This window comes from Pollachius pollachius (assembly GCF_949987615.1).
Source record: "Pollachius pollachius genome assembly, chromosome: 1".
Taxonomy (NCBI): Eukaryota; Metazoa; Chordata; class Actinopteri; order Gadiformes; family Gadidae; genus Pollachius; species Pollachius pollachius.
Genome location: NC_136934.1, coordinates 49,421,027 through 49,443,812, shown reverse-complemented (window position 1 = coordinate 49,443,812; position 22,786 = coordinate 49,421,027). Strand labels below are relative to the sequence as shown.

The window sequence follows — 22,786 nt, the reverse complement described above, 5'->3', positions numbered from 1 at the left end:
TTTCCTTATCTCGTCTTTCTTTCTCTTTCTTGTGCTGTATCGATCTGACATCCTGAGATTGACTCAGATATGCCAATCAGTGCTTCACTGTTGACTATTGATGCCAGCGGTGCCAGTAATCAAACAGCACCAATGAGTTGTCTGTGTCTGCTATCGCGGCAGCAGCAGTAGGTCAAATACAGCCGGTGTTTGCATTGGCGGTTAAATCAGCTAAATGCTGTGCATACATCTCATTTCGTCTTGTCATTCATGTGCGATGTCTAATTTTCAAAGATTTAAAGTAGGCAGCGCAGAACCGTTCAGCGCACATCAGGAGAAATATTATGCAATTATTACAAAGAAGGCAGCGGAGGACAGCTAAGAGCACCATCAGGAGAAATATTATGCAACAAAAATTTTTGATAATATACAAACGAGGATCCCCACCTAGAACCCAGGGTGTCGGATTCGCTCGTGTCCCGATATCACCCTGCAAGATTATGATTGGCAGGTGCCAGAGAGGTCAGTGTGAGGCCACTGTTTTGTTTCACAAGAGACCCAGGCAGATCAATATGAGCCAATGTCCAGCAGGCTTATGAAACACACCACCTCTTCGTACTAAACAAACACAAGAGTATGTAAGTAAGTAAGTAAGTAAGTAAGTAAGTAAGCTTGAATATGCATGCACATGTGTATATATAATAAACATGTGCATGCATATATTCAAGCTTGGGTTTGATCTGTACATGACTGCACAGATATAGCTATTTTAATTTGCCACTTCATACATATTTCATCATTCAAAACATAATTTCCCATCCCCTCTGTAATCCAAATATTTACACTCAACCATTTAAGAGCATCCTGTGTCCGGGATTCACTGCAGGGAAGAAAGAGAGAGATTTCCCAGGCAGAGGAATCTTCTTTCGTGACAAATATATACACAGACTCTGTTCCGATCCATCTCCATTTGGGCTTTTACTATTTCCCACAAGCCGTGTGTCCATTTCCCACTTAATGGCATTTCCTAACTCTTGTGATACACACCAAGTCCTGCCCCGGCATGCCTGGCCTAGAGTATAAGGTTGCACAGGAAAAAAATAATAACACACTGCCAGGATATTGCCTAATGAACGATGCAGCTCAGGAACGTGCACAGAAGTGAAGACCTGAACCCAAACATGCACAAGCCCACGGACGAAGATGCCAGTTGGAAGTGATTCAGGGAATTTCTAATGACACCCACGCAAAGGCGTGCACAAGCAATGATTTATAAAGGGTAGAACTTAATTTGAATCCTTCAAGCGGAATGCCTAAGACTTATAAATGTTTGATTTCGTTGATATCCAAAAAGGCCATTGAATTAAAGGATATAACACAGTATTACTGTAACTATTTCATCTCCTACACACCTGCAACCAATACACACAATTGCTCTGCATCACTTATTGTGATGCAGAGCAAGTTAATTTGAAATTTAAGATGGGGTCGGTAATTTTGAGAATTCAGCCAAACTGAGTTAGTTTTTGACAATCGGTAAATCCTCAAAAAGATTATCAATAGTTCTGCCTAGCTTTGTGGAAGACTTCAGTCATACCCAATGGCCATGGGCAGCGTGCTTGCAGGTAACCGGGTATGTAGTTAGACGGCCAGTTAGGCCATCCCATAATTAAATTCGGGTCATATTAAATGAAAAGACTTATTACAGACTAGTATGGATGTAGACAAATATGTTTCAATAAATATGCAAAAAATGCTTCTTAATAGATGGCCTACCCTAGCTTTAATAACACTGGGATTATGTGATCAATACCCACTGTGTGTGTTTGTTTGTTTGTGTGTACGTGTCTGTGTGCGTGTGTGTGTGTGTGCGTGTGTGTGTTTGTGTGTGTGTCTGTGTGTGCCTTAGACATGCTTGGATGCTGTACACTGCATGTGTGCATGGTAGCCTCTACGTGTTTATGTCAGTGTGTTTTTCCGTGATCATGCTTGTCAACAACGTAAACGTCTAAATGATAAACCAACAGAGCTGAAAATCAGTCAATCGATTCGGACTTTTCTGAAGTTCATGAACGAGGCATAGTTCAGGCAGAGTTTACAGTTAAAAGTGGCTGGGTTGAGAAAAGTCACAAATGTGTGGTTTGACATGGCTAAAGTTTAATGTTAAAGTGGGCAGTTACATACAACCCTATTATGAGTGCGTAATGTATACAAACTGACATGAGTACCTATAGGTGTCTGGGTCGAGAAAAGTACAAATTGTGTGGTTCGACATGGCTAAAGTTGTATGTTAAAGTCAGCAGTTACATACAACCCTATTGTGAGTGTGTAATGTATACAAACTCTGTTCTGAATCTATGAAGGACTTTTGTGGCCATTTTTGTGCTGGTAAATGCCTGTCCTTTGTGTTTGTGGGGTCAGTTGAGATGATGGTTGTGGTTGGTTATAAGTTGTCGTAGTGTGTCGTTGTGATCCAGGTGGATTGGCGGCAGCTTGATTATACAAATGCATCAGAGAAGAAATAAGTTGCCATATCCTGTTTTGTAATCTAACATCTGTATTGAGGAAACAGAACTGCTAGCTTAGTAGTCATCATACGGCAAGATTCCCCTATACTGGGTGTAATTATAATAACTATGATGATAATCAAGGATAATAATAACTCATATCAACGTGTTACTTGTGCCCTTTGGAGAGTAACAATTGAGCACTGGCGATGGCATTCCTGATAGTCCTCTAATACTAAATCTGTCTCTATTTATAGGCCATGGCCCTATGTGCCATCTGTGACTGGTCTACTCTGAGTATAAAGCTAACTGATTAGATCAGAGGTCATATCTGCAAATCAAACCAACGATGGCTGATGATCATTTAGAAATTACCTTCTGAAGTGTAAATGGCAAGTATGGCTTTTTGGGTATGCCTGTTTACTGAGTTCAGTGTGACTCTGTTCTTTCTCTTGGAACACCTAAAGCCTAAGCCATGACATTAGGCCTAGATTTTGCCTTCCACAGTTGTTGATGTGAAAACCAGGTTCAAACCAGGTTTGAGCTCTGTTTTTGTTGATGTGGTGGAGAATCTATCTTTCCGGTTGTGTGTGTGTGTGTGTGTGCGTGTGTGCGTGCGTGTTCTGCTAAGTACGTCCTTTTATCACACCCTTCTGTTCAACTATAATTAGTAGTGGCGTGCCACTGTTACCAAGGATAGAGTTTAATATGTGATGAGAGGCTAATCAGTGTTACAGTGATGTGTCAGTAAGGGTGAATGAGTGACTTCTGGGAACTGCTATGGGCTCCATTGAAACACATAGCACCGCCACACTGTAATGCAGAATTATTAACTGCAATTCAAGAGAGTAAAAATAGTATGATGAAACGGTATATCAAGGTCAATTAAGCACAGTGGCAGACTAACTGGATGGTCTGACATGTATACACAAATGATGATCACAATAATAATATTATGTATACATAATATAATTGTTGTAGGTATGACAGGTGTGACATGCGCCAAGGATGTTTCACCTGTCAGCGGAAATTGTACTTTACAAAAAGCTGATAACCACAAAAGCAAATGCATTCAAAGTGAGAAAGAAGATCACGGCTGAGTCAGTTCTTGGAGTGAGGATATTATATATTATCTATTGTGCATAGCCACATTTAGCAAATATTGCTGTTTTCTTTGGAGGATGTGTGAGGAGGACTGCAGGCTGACAAGCATACACTGAGCTCTTCTCAGTTCAGCAGCCATTTCACTGTTGTTGCAACCAGCAGCATGTTTAATGCCTGCATAAAGAATCCTTTCATCAGTCATATCAGTATTAGTCTTTTATGGCAAAATATACACTGATTGCTTTATAGCATGCTACCTTGACAGCGTACATATCTCTATGTAAGTGTGGTGTAGGGGCATTTAGGCTTTAAATGGAGATTGTATCACAATTTCACTTGCACTGACACACTTTGCTTCTTGTTCTCTTCTTGTTCTAGTATATTGAGGCAAATTGCATCCTCAACGTTGTATTACTGCCATTCTCTGGATTAATTTGATCCTTTGTCCATTATTCCTGAGGTCTATTTAATAATGTGTTTCACACAAATCACTAATCAGCCATGTATACATCTTATTAATCCCTAAAGCTACCTTGGGTACCTAGAAAGGCGCTATATAAATTTAAGTTCATATTATTATTATTATTATTATTATTATTAAAGCACTTTTATTTCAAATGCATCCGTTTCTGCTTTCATTTATCCGTTTTAACAATAAGACCTGTGGCGTGACTTGGACATGGCTTGAAAGACTTGAAGCTTGACTTGGACTGATTTGGATATCCAATAGCTGTCTTTTAGTTTCAGATGTCACGTATAAAGGGAAATCAATTCCAAGATTGCACACTGGCTGTCAACCAGATTACATGTGATTTCTCAATACATATGACTAGGTCCTTTTTCTTTTTTTCATTCCAGCCCATGTTGTGGATTAAACTTTAACAAGTGCAAATCAAGTCTCGGGCCAACTCCTCTGAAAACAATTTTTTTTTTTAATAACAAAATACATGTCATAGTATTATCAAATTTAAGGGAAAAAAAAGTCAATAATTGTAAGACTACATATAATAGCCAAGAACAGGCTATTATATGTGGTCTACAATAGAAAGTTTTCTATTCTAGAATACCCTAAACTAGAATAGGCCCAAATGACAGGAAGACTAGAATAGGGTATTATAGGTCACAAACTCTGAAGGAAATACCTTAAAACGTACCTGCTTGTAATCTTTTTTTTTCTCACATTCATTTTAAAATGTTGTAAAAAATCACCAGTAAAATCTGAAAATATATTATGGTAACATTGAATGAAGAAACATGCAAGATCAATCACACTCGTTCACAAGATTGCTCTCCAAACGTATATCCATCTCTGTGGAAGCTAACAGTCAATACAAAATATGGCTTTAGTCGGTGTACACATTTGAATTCATGGACCAGTGTAAAAGCTTGGAAAGCCCCAGAATATCTCTCTCACTAGGTGCATTGCTATCATCGAGAGACATTAGACAGACATTAGAGATTGAGCGGGCAGCAGACTGTACGATGTACGCAAGAGGCAGAGCAGAAAGATGAACATTGGATCAGGGAACAGTGCCTCAGTGATAAACTAAAGATAAGCAGGACGGGAGACACAAATAACAGGTCAGGGATCAAATGAACAGTAGGTATGAATAGAAAGTGATGGTTGTGTTAAGTAAGAAATCCATTTTAACTTGCACAAGCGGAACTTACAGAGCAAAATCTAATTTTTTGAGGAACTCTGCGTTTGCTTCTAGTGAATACTATTATAAGTCAGGAAGTTGTAAAGAATTAGTTCCCAGTTTGTAGCAGATAAAGGAACTGCCGTGAACAGATGAATGAAGCGATTACACTTGATGTCACACACTTATTGTATGTTGTAAGTCCTTGCACTTAAAAATAGTACTTAGCATTATGTAGCATCTTATCTTAACTAGCTTTGTTGTATACAGGGGATGGGTTAACCTTACAATTGTTAGTGCTTGGAACTTGGGTCTATGAACATCCTTACTGTACCAACAGCTTTATATTGTTTCTCTTTCTTCTGACAAATGTACTTATTGTAAGTTGCTTTGGATAAAAGCGTCTGCTAAATGCACTAAATGTAAAATGTAAATGCTCAGGTTGGGGAAGAACCTTCTTTACCTGGGCCTCGTTATCTCACCTGAGTAAATCTGTTAATTGAGTGCTTCTATGTTGCTGTGTATGTGGGGCAGCCTTTTCTGTTCCCTCCTCCTGCTTGCTCTGCGCTGCGTCTGTACACTGGTAAACCTGTCAGAGTATCAGTACAGGTACTCACGTCTTCTCAGAGTATCAGTACAGGTACTCACGTCTTCTCAGAGTATCAGTACAGGTACCCATGTCTTCTCAGAGTATCAGTACAGGTACTCACGTCTTCTCAGAGTATCAGTACAGGTACCCATGTCTTCTCAGAGTATCAGTACAGGTACTCACGTCTTCTCAGAGTATCAGTACAGGTACTCACATCTTCTCAGAGTATCAGTACAGGTACTGAGTACAGGTACTCGTGTCTTGTCAGAGTATCAGTACAGGTACTTAGGTCTTGTCAGAGTATCAGTACAGGTACTCACGTCTTCTCAGAGTATCAGTACAGGTACTCACGTCTTCTCAGAGTATCAGTACAGGTACTGAGTACAGGTACTCGTGTCTTGTCAGAGTATCAGTACAGGTACTTAGGTCTTGTCAGAGTATCAGTACAGGTACCAGTATCTTTAGAAAATCGTTAGTTTTAGAGAATTTCCACTGATTGTCATGATGACATAAGATGAACTAAGTCAACTACAGGCGGAACTTATTTGTTCTAAAAACAACAGATGTTTGGAGTTCCAGCCTAAGTCACATGCAGCTGAACCATGTAAAGGTCCAGGTTTATGTTTGTTGTGTGGTGGATATGGGAACTGTGAAGATGTTGCATTTAAAAAAAACAATTTGTGAATGAATGTTTTATTGACTCTGGCATATACATCCGGCCCTCCTCACGTTCAGACTTCCAGCAGACCATGAGAACGTGTATTAGAAACATTAATCTCGTATGGGGCAGGGTCTAATCGATGACTGAATGGTGGAGCGCCCAATGGGAGCGCCGTAGAGGCGTCTTCAGCCTGCCACTGATGAGTCACATGCTTTGTTTTGTTGCTCTGACTGGTTGGCTTGCGCCCGTTGATAACACACCTTGGAAAATCCCAAAATGATCAGATGTTCCAGACTAATCTTATTTGCAGTTGGTCTTGCAATAGTAGTTAGTAAGGATTTGAATAACCGGTCACTTTCTAGAGGCTACTGGGAATGTTCAAATTAGAGTAAGGTTTGGTGAGATCAGTGACTGGGTAGATGAAATTACCAATGCTAACAGTTTTATTGGTTCATAACAAATCACAATTATAAAAATTATTCAGAAGGAAAACTCTTTTATTATTATTACTATTTTGTATCTGTAGTATTGCAGTGAAGTATGAACGATTCCCTGGAAATCTCATTACATATGTAAAGTGTATTCTTGGTACATTACATGTTATCCCACTGCTTGGAGGATAGCAGACATGGAAAGCAACATAAAGCCACTCTTTACTTTATACCTGTCCTGCTGGAATCAATCTCACAACGTTGTAACCAAACTACATAACAAAGTTAAGAAAACATTAGCCCAACATTAGATGAGTTGACTACCCAAACAGCTGTAGCTAACATTATTTGGTGAATTCAATTATGGGGTAGCCCATCGTAATGACCAAATGAATGGACCATTACCTTGAAAAATATCTGGAGTTCTTAGGGTTTGAACATTGTTGGAAACATTTGAACTTTTTAAACATTGTAATGCAGAACCGTTATTACATTTATTTTGCCTTTATTACCTTTAAAGTAATAAAGGCTGAACTAATACTTTAGCCAGGGAACCAGACCAATCTGCAAGCTTATGTTTATGCAATAAAATACAGTATTTGTATTGCAGAGAAACTGTAAACTGTCACATATTGAAATATGGCAGCCCCAAGTGGTAGGATATAGTGTTGCTTAATTAGACTTGACCCTTTAGGAATTTCACTCAACAAGAACCTCAAACATAACCATTTTTATTACGTGTACATTTGGAAACAATATCTCACTCAGTCAAACTGCAAGATTGATTTTCATGTTTTACATTTGTACTTAATTTTATCTTAATCGTTAATCTAGCATACAAAGCTGGTGAATTTCATCAACTTCAATATAAATTATTTGTCCTGGGAGTTAAACCGATATTGTTTTTTAAAAAAAGGATCCTTTGCTAATTTACAATTATATACAATTATACAAACTTATTTATAATTTGTATACGGTGCAATGAGGCATTTGTATAAACTCTCCTTGCTCTTAGAGATAGCTCCCTTCTTCTCTCCAATTGAAAGGGTGGATTTATTTAGCTGTCCTGCATCATGTCCACATACCCCCATAGTGTATTGCAAACTAACTTAACTCTCCATGATGCTCACTCCCTTTAATAATCATGTACACAACTGATGTGCACACACATGATGTACATGTGTACATCATGTCATGAGGTATCATGTCTCATTGAAGATGTTGGATAAATAGCTGCCTGTCTCTTCCCATGATCATGCTTTATTAAATAAAAAAAGTTGCCGTCAAGAATTGTGCAAAAATTAATAATCTTTCATCAGGTATATACAAACATAAAAAGTTCAAAGTTAAAGGAATGATATAGTATCATCCATGAAGTGCCCCCATTGGCATCAGACTTCAACACAATCTTGTACCAAGAAAACTGATACCGCATTCACACCTTATTCCTAACACACCTCTTCCCCTTCCAGCAAGGATTTATTGTATAACCACCCCTTACATATCCCCTCATTGGCTCATCCTATAAGTAACCTCCCCTCTCCAGCCTCCCCCCCCCCCCCAGCATCTCAGTCTAGAACAGGATCCCCTCTTTTTGTTTATCTAATTACCATTATATTGCCCTAACCCATACCCTCTTGTTTCCTTTGTATGAGGTCACGATCATGCCTTATTAAACCAAATACTTTGCGGCCAAGAGTTTCTTGACAGCAAGGGGATACTGAAGGATGGCATGACATATGCTCTATTGAGATGAATGGGGGGGGGGGGGGGGGGGGGACACACACTCACATGTAACTTACAACTTCATCACAGCTTTCCATTGCAGCTTTCTTCCGAGTGCAATGCTCCCCCTTGTGGACACTGCACACTATGACTATATTCTTTTCAATGGACGCTCCAATATTCCTTACATTAACAATTTATGAGATGGATTAAATGGACTAGAATCATCAGCATACATTCCTGGTTTAAATAACCGTGTAGAAGATTCCCTGTCTCGTTTTAAATTTCGGGAATTCCGGGAATTCCGGGGAGGCAATCCATCCGGGCTGCCTTTCCCAGCTTTTAATGTCTTCCGCAAGGAAATATATGAGAAATAAAGATGCAAAGTCCCCATGAAAAGCCTTTGATGATGAGTCTTGTCCCACTAGTCATCATTTTGCACCGCCTTTTCAGTGGCTCATTTGCCAATCAACACTTGCATGCGGAAAAAATGTAACCAGGCTCCATCAAAGCACAACTGGCCAGGATTCAGTTTCACCTAAGATACATGGACCCCGATACCTGTAGCTTGCTTGGCCTATCCTTTCAGCCTTATATGGTTGCAATTGTTCTTATACATTGAAAAACGGATAGATTTAGCAGAGACACACCCATCGTCATTGCCCAAACAAACTCAACATTTTGTCCTGTGTTCTCCCTCAGCGTATCAGAGATGGCGGAAACAAGCGAAGCCAGACGACCCCTTGTAGCTCAACGGAAAAGGAGAAGCGCTGTGGAGATACTGGTTCTCTACAAAGCCCCACGAACTGTGCATGTGATGTGGAATGTCCCCGTAGCTGTATACGGCTCACTCCTTCCACATCAGAGCATCTGCATCTGCTAAACCAGTGAAACGTTGGGTACTGCTGAGTAACAAACCTTCTGACTCACTGTAGGCGGCTTGCTTCATGTAAAGGTAGCATGTCCAGTTGGGTCTTGGGTTCTATCTTTGATGATCCTCAGACGTGCTCTGTCGGAGACATGTAGTCTCAGAGCCATGGATTAGACTCAAGATATCTAACCTGACACCCTGGTAATTCAGGAAACAGCGTGCGATCCGTCTGTACACATGGCTTTACACACAACCCAGTCTCACGGAAATACGTGACACTGTCACGTCATTTAATCTATTCATTCGTGATCTGGGACACCTAATTTCACATTTTTCGTGCCAAAAAGCACAAATTTCTAACAATATGACAGCTTTTGGCCACCCGTTTCTACTTTCACCTTTGATTCTGAGAAATTGTGACAATTCACGGATATATTTTTAGAATGAGTTTGAAATTTGTGCTTTTGGCACGAAAAAATTGAAATTTTGTGTCCCAGATCACGAATGAATAGATTAAATGACGTGACTTGACAGTGTCACATATTTCGGTGAGACTGGGTTGTTACACAAGAGTAGTAGGAATTCACGTTGCCCTCACTTGCTCTGTGAGGGCTGTTGACGATCACTAGAGAGCAGCGAGTGCCAAGTCTAGAGGGAACCGATTCTCTGCCCAGAAATACCGCAGATAAGTAGGGCATCAAGTGATGTCCATCTTTTTTTGTTGTTATGAATATCAAATTAAATGTCCTTAGTACGTTGAGATCTTTTCAGTGAAAGATGATAGCAACCATCTACCTTGCATGCTTTTACAAGTGGAGGTTTTGTTCAGAAGGCTGTCTAATTGGAAAGGAGGTGTTGGTGGTATTTCTGGAAGTTGTCCTTGAGAAAATAACTAAAGGAGTTGAAAGTTAGTGAGGGATGGGCATGAATCTGTTTTTGGTAAGACTGCTAAATCATGAAGATGGAGAAGGATAAGCTCTTCTGATATGAAGTGTTCTCCCCTCAGGTCAGACATTTAATGAACTACTGTTTATACTTGCTTTAATAAATAATTTATATACATTTTGGGTCATTTGGACCTGTGGTTAGTTAAGGTTCAAAGAAATTCCCAAAAAAGTCACTGTACTTAAAAGTCCTTCCTTCCTGACGTTAAGGTCAAAGGGAAAAAAAGGTTCAGCAGGTGCAATAAGACCTATAAATCAATTTTCAGAATACTTCGGCCCCCGGGTTGGCCGGAGATCATTCTAGATCATGAATATAGAGAATTTTAAACTCTGCTGATCCACAGTGTTGGACATTTATTATACTACTGTTTCATTAGCAGAGTTAGTGTCTTCCACTGCCATTGTTAAAGTCCCAGAGGACACTTACTAAGGGCCGCAGGGTTTGTCTGCTCCACACCCGGTATGGGGTCAGGGAACAAGCTACAGTTTCATAAGATAATACTGGAGAGATGGTGGGGTCTCAGAGATAAAGTATAAACAATTCTTAAAATACGTAGGTCTACATAACGTGGGAGAAATACCCTTAAAAGGATTATAATCATTATCTTACCTTCAATGCCAAATAAATGAGATAAGCTTGGATAAACACTGAGAGAAACTGGGTGAAAGGTTTGACACCAATCCAAGGCTAACCAAGTTGGGCTTGAAGACTATGAACACAACTAAAACCACGGGAGTTGGTTGATGTTGAAGCCATGTATGGGCATTGTTTGATAACACCCTTGGCTCCAAAGCTGGAGAAGCAGGTGTTCCGCAGATCAGCTTTTTCTTTTCTATTACTTTGTTAAAGTTCTCAACAACAGTCTTAAACTTTACTCGGCGGTTTTCTGATCTCTTTCCTTGCTGGAGTTTAAGCGTTGTACTTTTTCCACCAAAGTAACAAGAACGTTACTAATAAATGAATTAACAACACGCACTCACTCTCTCTGTGCTTAAGAAATAAACCACAAGAATATTTAGAAAAACCCTTTTTAATTTGACACGGCGGGGCACCGAGGTCCTGACGCGGAAAGGCTGTAAAATGCTGTTGCTGTTGTAATCAGCGGAGAGCGACTTTAGCGACTCCAAAAACACAAACCGGCAGGACGTCCGGCCCCACACGAGAGCTGCGCGGCGCCTGCTGCTGTTGTTCCACTGCTCAGCCCCCAGCAGGTTGTCCTGGAGCCGGATCAATGTGCTTGGCAGGGAATTCTTGTGGCTGTCAGTGGGAAAATAATTCAATTTGTCGGCTGGTTTGACCCCATCCAACCCCGATCCCCCCCCCCCCCCCCCCCCCCCCTCCCAACACGCACGCACGCACGCACGCACGCATGCACGCCACAGATACACACACACAAACACACACTAACACACACACACACACCTGTGTCCCTCTGGGGCACCGGGCCCCCGGCAGCTGGAGGCGGGACAGGGGAGTGTGAGTGTATATAAACCATTGAGTATCAAGCGTCCAAGAAAGGGTGTCACAGTCCGTTTGGCACCATAGGAGACACACACACACACACACACACACACACACACACACACAAACACACACGCACACACACAGGCAAACACACTGTGGGCACAGTTCAACGACAACAAGGTAAGCTGCAATCTTGGTGAACCTGTGAGCCCCTAAGAATATCCTATTTTAAAACATGTAAACGTGTCGTTGATTTTGATTTTAAGTCTTGTTGGAAGACGCGCTGCCCTTTTTTTTTACAGATGACTTTCTGCGCCGAATAGAAGGCGCTTTGTGTTACAGCTTTGTTTTTATCCTTTACTCGCGTCCCTGCATACGCGTCGCCACTCGGCCGATGTCGTGCAACGCGATCAAGTGTAATGTCATTTGACGATGATCAAACATGCTCAGCACAGGTGCAATAACAATCCTTCATGTGAGGGCTGCTGTTGAATTGTCCTCATAGGCACATGTGTCGTCCTCGGTATAAGCTCGGTGTTTTCAGCATATTGCCTCTGTCCACAGATGAAGCTCTTGCCACTGTCCTGCGTTCTGCAGGCACTCTCCATTGTGCACGCATTCCGTTATGATCACCTGGTGGAGCACGTCAACAGCCACCAGGATCAGTACGTCCAGGTACAGCCCAGGCCTCGCTTTGTTTAAGCTGTGGGGAGGTTATGTTAGCCACTAGATGCATGTGTGTGCGTGTGTGTGCGTGTGTGTGTGTGTGTGTGTCTGTGTGTGCATTTATTTCTGTATGTTTGTACGTGTTTGTTTTGCTATTGACAAATGTCTCGTCAATTGCACAAATGATATAACTCTCTTTCTTTAACTACAAGTACTACTACTTTCAATTATACTTGTACCTTCCTCGGCATAGCTCCCTTCATCTCTCCATTTGAAAGTTGTAGTGTGTTAGCTAGTAATGCTGAGCCCATGCCAATCTGCTGACCTGCATCTCCTGACTCCTGCATTCCTGCAGATAGTCCCACTTCCCCCCATGTTGCAAAGTTACTTTGCCTCCCCCACCATGGCTGATCCTTTACTTTCCACAATTTTTCATCCGCTCACCTTTGCTTTATAAATATCAGACCCAAAGCTGCCCATGATGAGAAAGTTCCTCGATAAGAATCATGTAGCCCCATCGTTTCGTAGGGTACTTCGTAAATACTGAATGTGTGTCTTTCCATACCCCATTTAACCAAATACTTTGTAATTTTCATCAGGCAGTGTGTGTGTGTGTGCGCATCCATGTGTACATGTGCGTACACGTGTGTGCGTGCGTGTGTGTGTGTGTGTGCATGTGCGTACACGTGTGTGTGTGTGTGTGTGTGTGCGCATGTGCGTATACGTGTGTGTGCGCGCGTCCGTGCACGCATGTCACTGTACGTGTGTCCGTGCATGTCCCTGTGCGTGCGCGGGTTTGAATGTACCTGCGCGTGTGACTCCCCCAGGCGCTGCGGGAGTGGGTGTCGGTGGAGAGTGACTCCAGCGACGTCTCCAAGAGAGCGGAGCTGCATCGCATGATGGAAATGACGGCCGATAAGCTCCGAGCCATGGGGGGCAACGTCACGCTGGTGGACATCGGGGAGCAGCAGGTGAGGAAGGAAGTCCTTTTCATTAGCGGCTAATAGGATTAGCCGACAAAGAATGAAAACGGATTGGCCTGTTATTCCCATTTGGTAGCGTGGCAGGTGATCCTACCTTTTTTTTGTTCATCGTTTGCTCGTTGCTGATGTTGGTGAGCAGCTGATAAGCTGTTTACAACTTTGAACTGTACCTGTTGTATCTCAAAGCTGCTCTGTACCTCTGGCCCGTCCGTCCCGTCCTGGTGCGACACTCTCCTCCAGGGTTGTCCTCAGGTTCAAGTGACGTTATTGAATTGTCAAATGCACGACAATAACAGGCAGACGCTTGCAATGCAATTATTGTGTTTCAAGCTCTCCAAAACAATGCAGTTAAGATGAATAAGTCACTTAAAAGTATGAAGTATTTTCGAGATATTTAACAAGATGAGTATTGATACTCCTGGGACTGTTAACTGTCATGCACTCAATGTAAATACAGTACTCAGTACACTACTGTAAATACTATAAATACTCTGCATCTTAGAAGTGAGAGCAGAAAAATAGCTTTGCAGCTTCTGCTTTCCTTTCTGTCTATATCTATATCTATATCATTCCTTGTAGGCAGTTCTTTCCACAAATGATTTATTACTTTTTAATTATTTTCCATGATCTAATGAACTATAGGCTATGTTGTTTATAGCCAATTTGTCTGTAATCAATTGCTCAAAATAGTGATAAAATAAACAATAGGCTACTGTCCCTTTAAGTTAGTCACTATGTATTTGTACAAATACGATGTAAAGTGGCTTTACGATGCTTTACGATGGAAAGTCACTCAAAGCGCTTTACAATATTGCCCAACATTCCCCCATTCACGCACACATTGACACACCGACGGCGGAGCCAACCATGCAAGGTGACAGCCAGCTCGTCGGGAGCAGATAGGGGGAAGTATCTTGCTCAGGGACAACTTGACACACCGGGAATCTAACTGGCAACCTTCTGGTTACCAGCCCACCGGCTCTTATTAAGTTACCAAGTTATTATTACAAATTACTACGTAATCTTTACTATCAAGAGGGCTGCTGCTCCAATTCTAAGGACAGGTCATATATATATAATTTTTTTAAATTTATTTATATATATATATAGATATAGATATAGATATATATCCACACGACTGGCTCAGATAACGGCTTGTCTGCATCTCACGCCCAGCAGTCCAAAGCAATGTCGAGCTTAATGGTGCTACTTTTATAAGACTCACTATGTGAATGAGCTGAGCTTATATACAAGGCATGTCAGGGGCATCAAATGTGTTGTTCATGAAACCCATCTGAGTTGACCATGATCAATCAGTTAAGTATCTTTTAAATACTTAACTGATTAACCGATTAAATAACACAATTAAATATTTAACTGTTGCGAAATACGCTCTAATTAATTAAAATATATACTACTGTGTCTGGACCAGACACAAGTTTTGTCCACGCGATTATGAAAATGTTCATACCTCAACAGACCCAACTACACACACACACACACACACACACACACACACACACACACACACACACACACACACACACACACACACACACACACACACACGCGCACACGCACACGCACACACACACAGACTGAAATGGCGTTTTCCCGTTGGTCCCACCAGCTTCCCAATGGGGAGATGCTGGCCCTACCCAGAGTGGTGACCGCCCAGTTCATGATCGACCCTCTAAAGACCACTGTGTGCGTCTACGGCCATGTGGACGTCCAGCCGGGCAAGCTGGAGGATGGCTGGGCCACGGAGCCGTACAATCTGACAGAGATCAACGGTAGGTGATCTCTAGTCCACCCGTCGCCGGGTCAACCGCCCCAGGAACACTTTGCCCAGGAACGAGCAGCAACGAACGGGATTCAACTTGAAGCTGTGCTGAAATTGTCTCATTCATTCTGCAATTGACATCTCATGAGCTAGGAGATTCACTCTGGGCTCCTGGCCAAAAAAAGGTATTCGATATTCCCAGGAGTTGAGAAACCTGATTTTGTCTAATCTGAGTCCATAGGGAAATTACGCTTCAATTTTCTATGCAAAAAGTGCTTCGCTTGTGGAGGTCACAGGAATCTCGCAGATTCGAGATTCATGTTGCTGGAGGCAGGACTGCCAGATGACGTGTGTGTGTTTGTGCGTGCGTGCGTGTGCGTGTGTGCGTGTGTGTGTGTGTGTGTGCGTGCGTGCGTGTGACTATTTTACAGGCAACATGTATGGAAGAGGGACCTCAGACAACAAAGCCCCCGTCTTAGCCTGGATCCATGCGGTGGAGGCCTACCAGGCCCTTAACATAGTGAGAGACAGATGTATCCTCGATTTGTATTCTCCTCCTCTCTTCCTCCTCATCTTTCATTCACAGCTTGCCTGATCATTTAATAGGCTACTAGCGGAAAACAGACCGGGTGATTGCCCTTCCCCTTCCAATTCAATTAAGAGCAACAGTACACCTAATAGGATGGGATTGGAGGCCTAAATATCGTCGTTACCCTCAGGCAATGGAGAGAGAAGAAAGTGTTTTTCAGTGGATATCACTTGAAAAGTGGTTTGATAAATATTGCATCTGAGTGCTGAGTACCTGAATGCCAAATATTGTATCTGAGTATCTGAATGCCATTCTGAATGGCTAAACTCTAGGGACAAATTTGTTCTTGATCTTGGCATACTAAGGTTATCTTAGTTATCTATACACATGTGAAAAAAGCAGCAGACCACCGATTTTTCCCAATCTGTGAAAGAGCGAAAGAGAGCGAGAGAGAGAGAGAGAGAGAGAGAGAGAGACAGCAAGAGACGACAAGAGAGAGAGAGAGACAGCAAGAAAGAGAGAGAGAGCAAGAGACAGAGAAAGAGAGCGAGAGAGGGAAAGCGAGAGAGAGAGAGAGAGAGACAGCAAGAGACGACAAGAGAGAGAGAGAGAGAGAGAGACAGCAAGAAAGAGAGAGAGAGCAAGAGACAGAGAAAGAGAGCGAGAGAGGGAAAGCGAGAGAGAGAGAGAGAGAGAGAGCGAGGGAGAGCGAGGACCCTGCTGTGCTGTTGCATAACAGCCGCCACAGGGCAGGCTCACCCATCAAGCCGTCTCCATGGTGATGTGATTTCAATTACTCCCCCCCCCCCCACACAACCCCCTCTCCCCCTCATCCCCTCCACCACCACCACCACCACCACCACCACCACCACCACCTTCCTAATCCCGCAGGAGCTGCCGGTGAACGTGAAGTTCATCATCGAGGGCATGGAGGAGACGGGCTCCAACGGCCTGGACGCCATGGTGGTGGCCCAGCGCGACACCTTCCTCCTGGACGTGGACTACATCATCATCTCTGACTGCGGCTGGCTCAGCCTGCGCCCTGCCCTCACCTACGGCACCAGGGGCAACTGCTACTTCTCCGCCGAGGTACACCGCCCAAGGGTCCAGATTTAGACGTCTCGTTCTAATCAACCAATTGATTTGCTTTATTTGTATAGCGCTTTTCATGCAAGCAAATGTAACACAAAGGGCTTGATACAATCCCCCCCCCCCAACACACTCCCACGACACACCCAGAGATGTTCCCACATGTCAAAATACTCCCCCCCTCCCCCTCCCCCTAATCTAATGATGGAGGAGACATTTTGTTTCTTTATGGAGGGGGGGGGCTTGTCAAACATTTGATCAAGTTTAAAATCGTAATACCATTAATGCAGTAATGGTAATAATACAATACTTTTGGCAATACCGTTTCATCACCGTTCTCTTGGTTTTCGTGTAATTTCGATTTCAGGCATGTACAAAGACAATGCACACACACACACACACACACACACACACACAAGCACACACACACTCAACACACACACTCACACACTCACGCAATCACAGGTCTTGCAACTCCTCCACTGATCGGACATTCCACAGTACTCACACTGTGTTGGAACAAGATAAGATATCACTTTAACTGTCTTTAACGTTAACTGTCTGATTGGATCAGCGTCCACAGTGCCACAGTTAGACCTGAGACAGACAGACAGACGTCTAGACAGACAGACAGACAGACAGACGTCTAGACAGACAGACAGACAGACAGACAGACAGACGTCTAAACAGACGGTGTGATTTGCAGATCGAGGGGGCCAAGCAGGACCTCCACTCGGGCGTCTACGGAGGCACCGTCATCGAGCCCATGACCGACCTGATCGGCATTCTGGGTAAGTGTGCCTTCTGTGTCCCTGCCAAGTCCTCAATATTGGTGGGGGGGGGGGGGGGGGGGGGGGGGTTCGATCCCGGATCCTCCTAGCTGAGTGTCGAGGTGTCCCTGAGCGAGACGCCTCACCCGACTGCTCCCGACGAGCTGGGCTGTCGCCCTGCGTGGTTGACTCCGCCGTCGGCGTGTGAACGTGTGAATGAATGGGTAAATATCAGGTAATACTCTCAAGCGCTTTGGATAAAAGCACAATATAAATGAGGTCCATTTTACCATTTCAATATTCACTCTGTTTGGCGGACGCTCCCCAAACCCTAGTGTGTGTGTGTGTGTGTGTCTAATAAACCTTGAAATCCATTGAAACCTCTCCCCACACACACAATGTTCGATGCGGCAAAAGTCTAAAGCGCTGCACGTCCGCTCTCCGCCTCCACCATCCCCTATCCCCACCTACACCATCAGCACATGCCCCGGCCTTGGTGGATCGAGGGGGGGGAAGGGACAAGGGGAAGTCGCCGGTAACGATCCCTGATTGTGTTGTTCCCTGGGGTGTAGACACACTGATCAGCCCCAGCGGCAAGATCCTGATCCCTGGCATCCGGGAGGCCGTGGACCCGCTCACTGACGAGGAGTGGAAGACCTACCAGGACATTGAGTTTGATATGGAGAACTACAAGAACAAGCTGGGCGTCACCGAGCTCATGTACAACAATAAGGTGAGGCGAGGGGTGCAGTTGTGGGTGGTGTTTTTGTTTGAGCTGTTTGGGTATTTTCGTGTTTATTTTTGGTCGTTTTAGCTCTTGTTCCCTCTCTCTATTGCGATCTCTCTCCCTCCGACTCACTATTTCTCTTTCTCTCGCTGTATCTTTCTCGCTACCTCTCTCTATAAATCAATATCTATCACTCTGTCCATCTCTCTCTGTGTCTTCCCCAACCTGCCTATCTGAGGGGGAAGTTATGTCCCCCCTCGGTTATGTACCTGAGGACCCCATTTGTTTGTTCTTTTTTTTTTTCTTGCATTTTATTGCTCATTATTTTGTTAATATTATTTTTAACATGTATAAATAAAAAGATCCGCTTGCCTGCCTGTCCGTCGGTTGCTTCAGTTCATTTTGTTTCATTTCTATTATTTTTAACTTGTATAAATAAAAGGATCTGCTTGCCTGCCTGTCCGTCGGTTGCTTCTGTTCATTTGGTTTCATTTCTGTATCGGTTAATTCCCCCCCCCCCCCCCCCCGTGCGTGCAGGTAGACCTCCTGGCCCACATGTGGCGCTACCCCACAGTCTCCATCCACGGCATCGAGGGAGCCTTCTCGGCCCCTGGCACCAAGACCGTGATCCCCGCCAAAGTCGCCGCTAAGTTCTCCATCAGGCAGGTCCCCAGCATGGACCCGGAGGTCGTCAAAAAGCAGGTCAGTAACAGACGGCCATCTTGAGCTCTGCTCCGGTTCACACCGTCATAGTCGAGCACTGGTGCCCACCGTGATTCAGGCAAGACACTGAGTTAAAGTTGCAGGGAATTCACCCTCGTTATTGCTAGGACATTGTACATGCTAGGAGCCGTTGTTTATGTCAAACACAGCAGACTGTCAAAAAAGTATCACAAGGATCACAACCAATGCTACTTTTCAAATAAATGTATAGATATATAATACAATTATACAATTTTTGAAATGGAGCAGGAACTTATGCATTATGTGGACATATTACCTTTATCAACAATAGAAGAAATCCACTTTTTATCATGTCACCAGAACCCAATTTCAACATATCTTTGCATACCTGCTGAATGTTTGAAATCCCTCCAAAAATCGTTTCTCAGCACACCTCGCCTGACCTCAACCCTCTCAAATACTCCCCCGTCCACCTGGCTGGGAGCCACTCTGTTGCAAACCCTTCCCTCCCATAACGCGATCACTGCTGGCTGTGCCCCCACGGGCGGCCCCTGCAGGTGACGGAGTACCTGGAGGCGGCGTTCGCCCGGAGAAAGAGCCCCAACAAGCTGAAGGTGACCATGATGATCGGAGCCAAGCCTTGGCTGGCCAACACCCAGCATGTGCTCTACGAAGCTGGGAAGAAGGCTGTCAAGAGAGGTGGGCTAGACCGCTGTTCATCTCCAGCGGCGGGCTGGACGGCCGCGGAGATCAGCCCGGCTAGGGTCTCAAGGGCATGAAACATCACAGTGTGCACCGCGTAATCAGCCGGAGCATGAAGGTGTGCTGCAGAATACCGCCACGGTGTGTGGCTCGAGGCAGGCTCGTTGGTTTATTTCGCCGTCAGCAGCAGCACTGCGCTGACTTTATTCAAGGAGGATTTACGGGATAACGTTAAAAACCCAGACATGCATTTGTACTATACAGACACGCAACCCCATATAGCGTTAGCCTCATGGCATTAAAGTCATATTTAAAGGATTATCCTCTATTTAGCGTCGCAGATAGTGATTATAGAATGTAAACAGCCCTCTGATTGGTGTAGGATATAGCCAATGAGGTACAGTGATTCAGCAGCATTAGGAGAGTAGATTTAGGTTAGTTTTACACAATTTGGCCAAAATATGACTCAGGCGATTATGCTAGTATGAGGCTAGCGATATGCAAATCATAATCTACGAGTATACGCATGTTTCATAGCCACACGACTCGACGTCGCCACGTCTCAGACGAGTCCCCTTTTTAATTAGATACTGTTGGTGTGTCGATGCTCTCCGTCACCCTAATAAACGTCCTCTAAACGTTCCTGCGTGGCTCCAGTGTTTAACGTGGAGCCCGACATGATCCGCGAGGGCGGAACCATCCCCGTGGCCAGGACCTTCCAGGACGTGACCGGGAAGGGCATCATCATGATGCCCATCGGAGGCTTCGACGACGGCATGCACTCCCAGAACGAGAAGATCAGCAGGTGACCCCCCCCCCCCCCCCAACCCCAGACCTCCCTGCACCTCCCGGTTACACTCTCGTTCAGATTGCTTTATTCTTCCCAAGGGACGATGGGACACATGTTCTCAATCCCTCCACTCAATATAGACCAAACAGTTATGTTTATAGTGCGCTCAATTATATTATTTTATATATTATATTATCATAGAATTGAGAATACAATTATATAATTATAATTGAGAGTATGAATAAAGTACAAACTATTAATATATTGAAATCCGTAAGGCATTACAATATCAAAATGTGAAATATGTAAAGATATATTCTGATAGTAACTGTGTCTGAATTACCCAGGTTTTTCGTTTTCTATCTCTTTTTAATCTCTATGAAACGCAGTTGAGCTGTGAAGGAATGAGCTGGGGTTATGGTACAGAAGCTTTATTAAGAGAGAAACTGCCTTGTTTTGCATGGACAAGGGAGAGGGAACATAAATGAAGAATATGAAGAATATGTCAGTCACATCATAATAAACAAGATTTACAAGACAAACCCCAGCCCACAAAACTCTAAATAAAAAATAAGGGGGTGGGGGGGGGGGTAAACAACAGAAGAAAAGAACAAAATAAATCAAACCCAACATTAGATTTGCTGATGGATGACGCGAGGCGGTGATGGGGTGTGTGGCCGCTGGCAGGACTGTGGACCTGAAGAGTCTGTTGGACTGTAACGGGAGACTTAAACTGGAGACCGTTGCTATGATTGGTAGCTTTACAAAGGCAATTGACTTCAGAGAGCAGAGAAGAGAGAGAGAGAACCCGACTATAGGAGGAATAGAGCCTGGAATAGGTGTCCACGAGAAGCTGAGCATTGATGCGATCGGCTTGGGCAAACAACCGCTGATGACTCTGAACACACTCAGTCATTGAGGCCCTCCGAGGGAGAGATAAACATACGGTGGGTGAGCGATGGATTCGTTTGCCGTATCCTTGCGACATGTAGATAGTGGACTAAGCTTGACTTGACCAACAGTGTATCCTTACCCACCGCATCGACGTCTTTCTGTCAAATATGGATTGGAGGAACCCAACAGAGAACACTAGAACAATGAAACAAAGCGAAAAAAACATGCATAACGATTGAATAATCATATCCACTATTTTATGAATAGAATTAAATTTCTTATGTCCTTTTTTCATTTTGATTTCCATAACTTCGTGGGCCCCTTGCCTTGTCTCAATGCCCAGAGTTTCCCTTTGGTGCATACTCAACCTTAGATACCACACAACGCTTTTACTTTGAAGGCGCATTGGACAACGATCCTCAAGCTCTTTCCGTCTCCCCGGCCCTCTCCAGGTACAACTACCTGGAGGGCACCAAGCTGTTCATCGCCTACCTCCATGAAGTCTCCCAGATTCAGAAGAGCAGAGTGTGACCGTCCTCTACGGCTGGTCCTGGCTAAAACGACAGTATCCAAACCCTCAGATCCCCGTCTATCCGTCTCTGTCTATCTATCTATCAATAGATCAATATATTCATGTATCTATATCTATCAATCAGTCTATCTGTTCATTTTCCACTTCTTAAGTCATATTACATTCCATTTTATCAAAAAGGTGCAGCTTATCCTCATCCAGATTCATGGATTGGGGGAGGTGCGATGGGTAATCATTATTTGCTGACGTCGGTTTGTTGTCCTTCGATTTCCTTACAGCACTGTATGTGTTTTGTGGCAATTAAATGCACAATGCAACAAAAACTCATTTGACGTCATGTTTATTGATTTATTCAGAGTACAAATAACATAAAAACCCTTTACATTGGACCAAGAACTGGTCATTGAAAAAAGAGCTCCACTAGTTAGTTTGCATGAATTGTTAATACATGGGAAGTAATAATCCTACAAATTCGATTTTCTTTATGATAATTAATAAAAAAGAAAAAGTGAGCTGCAAGCTGAATGTGGTCACAGAAAATAGTCCATAATTAATAATAAATAATTCAATATCTATTCCATATTCTAACCTGAAAACAGAGCATCAAGGTACACGTGTAGAGTCTCATTAGCCGTAAGTGGCAGAGAGGGACCCTGGCGTTGTGAAAAAGCCGTACGTGTCTCTTCAGCGGCCTGATTCACAACACCAGCTGACCCTCCTC

General features: G+C 43.4%; 1 protein-coding gene across 1 annotated transcript; it reads left to right on the top strand.

The window, feature by feature from the left end:
• Positions 1-1,579: 1,579 nt before the first annotated feature.
• Positions 1,580-22,064, top strand: cndp1 (carnosine dipeptidase 1; the record flags this gene model as incomplete). The annotated part of the gene is made up of 12 exons (XM_079758585.1): positions 1,580-1,612; positions 12,481-12,591; positions 13,410-13,553; positions 15,196-15,358; positions 15,780-15,868; positions 16,769-16,966; positions 17,673-17,757; positions 18,309-18,469; positions 19,001-19,165; positions 19,705-19,846; positions 20,507-20,654; positions 21,986-22,064. 12 exons carry the CDS (start codon positions 1,580-1,582, stop codon positions 22,062-22,064), a joined length of 1,518 nt encoding a protein of 505 aa, XP_079614711.1.
• Between the last annotated feature and the right edge of the window lie 722 nt (positions 22,065-22,786).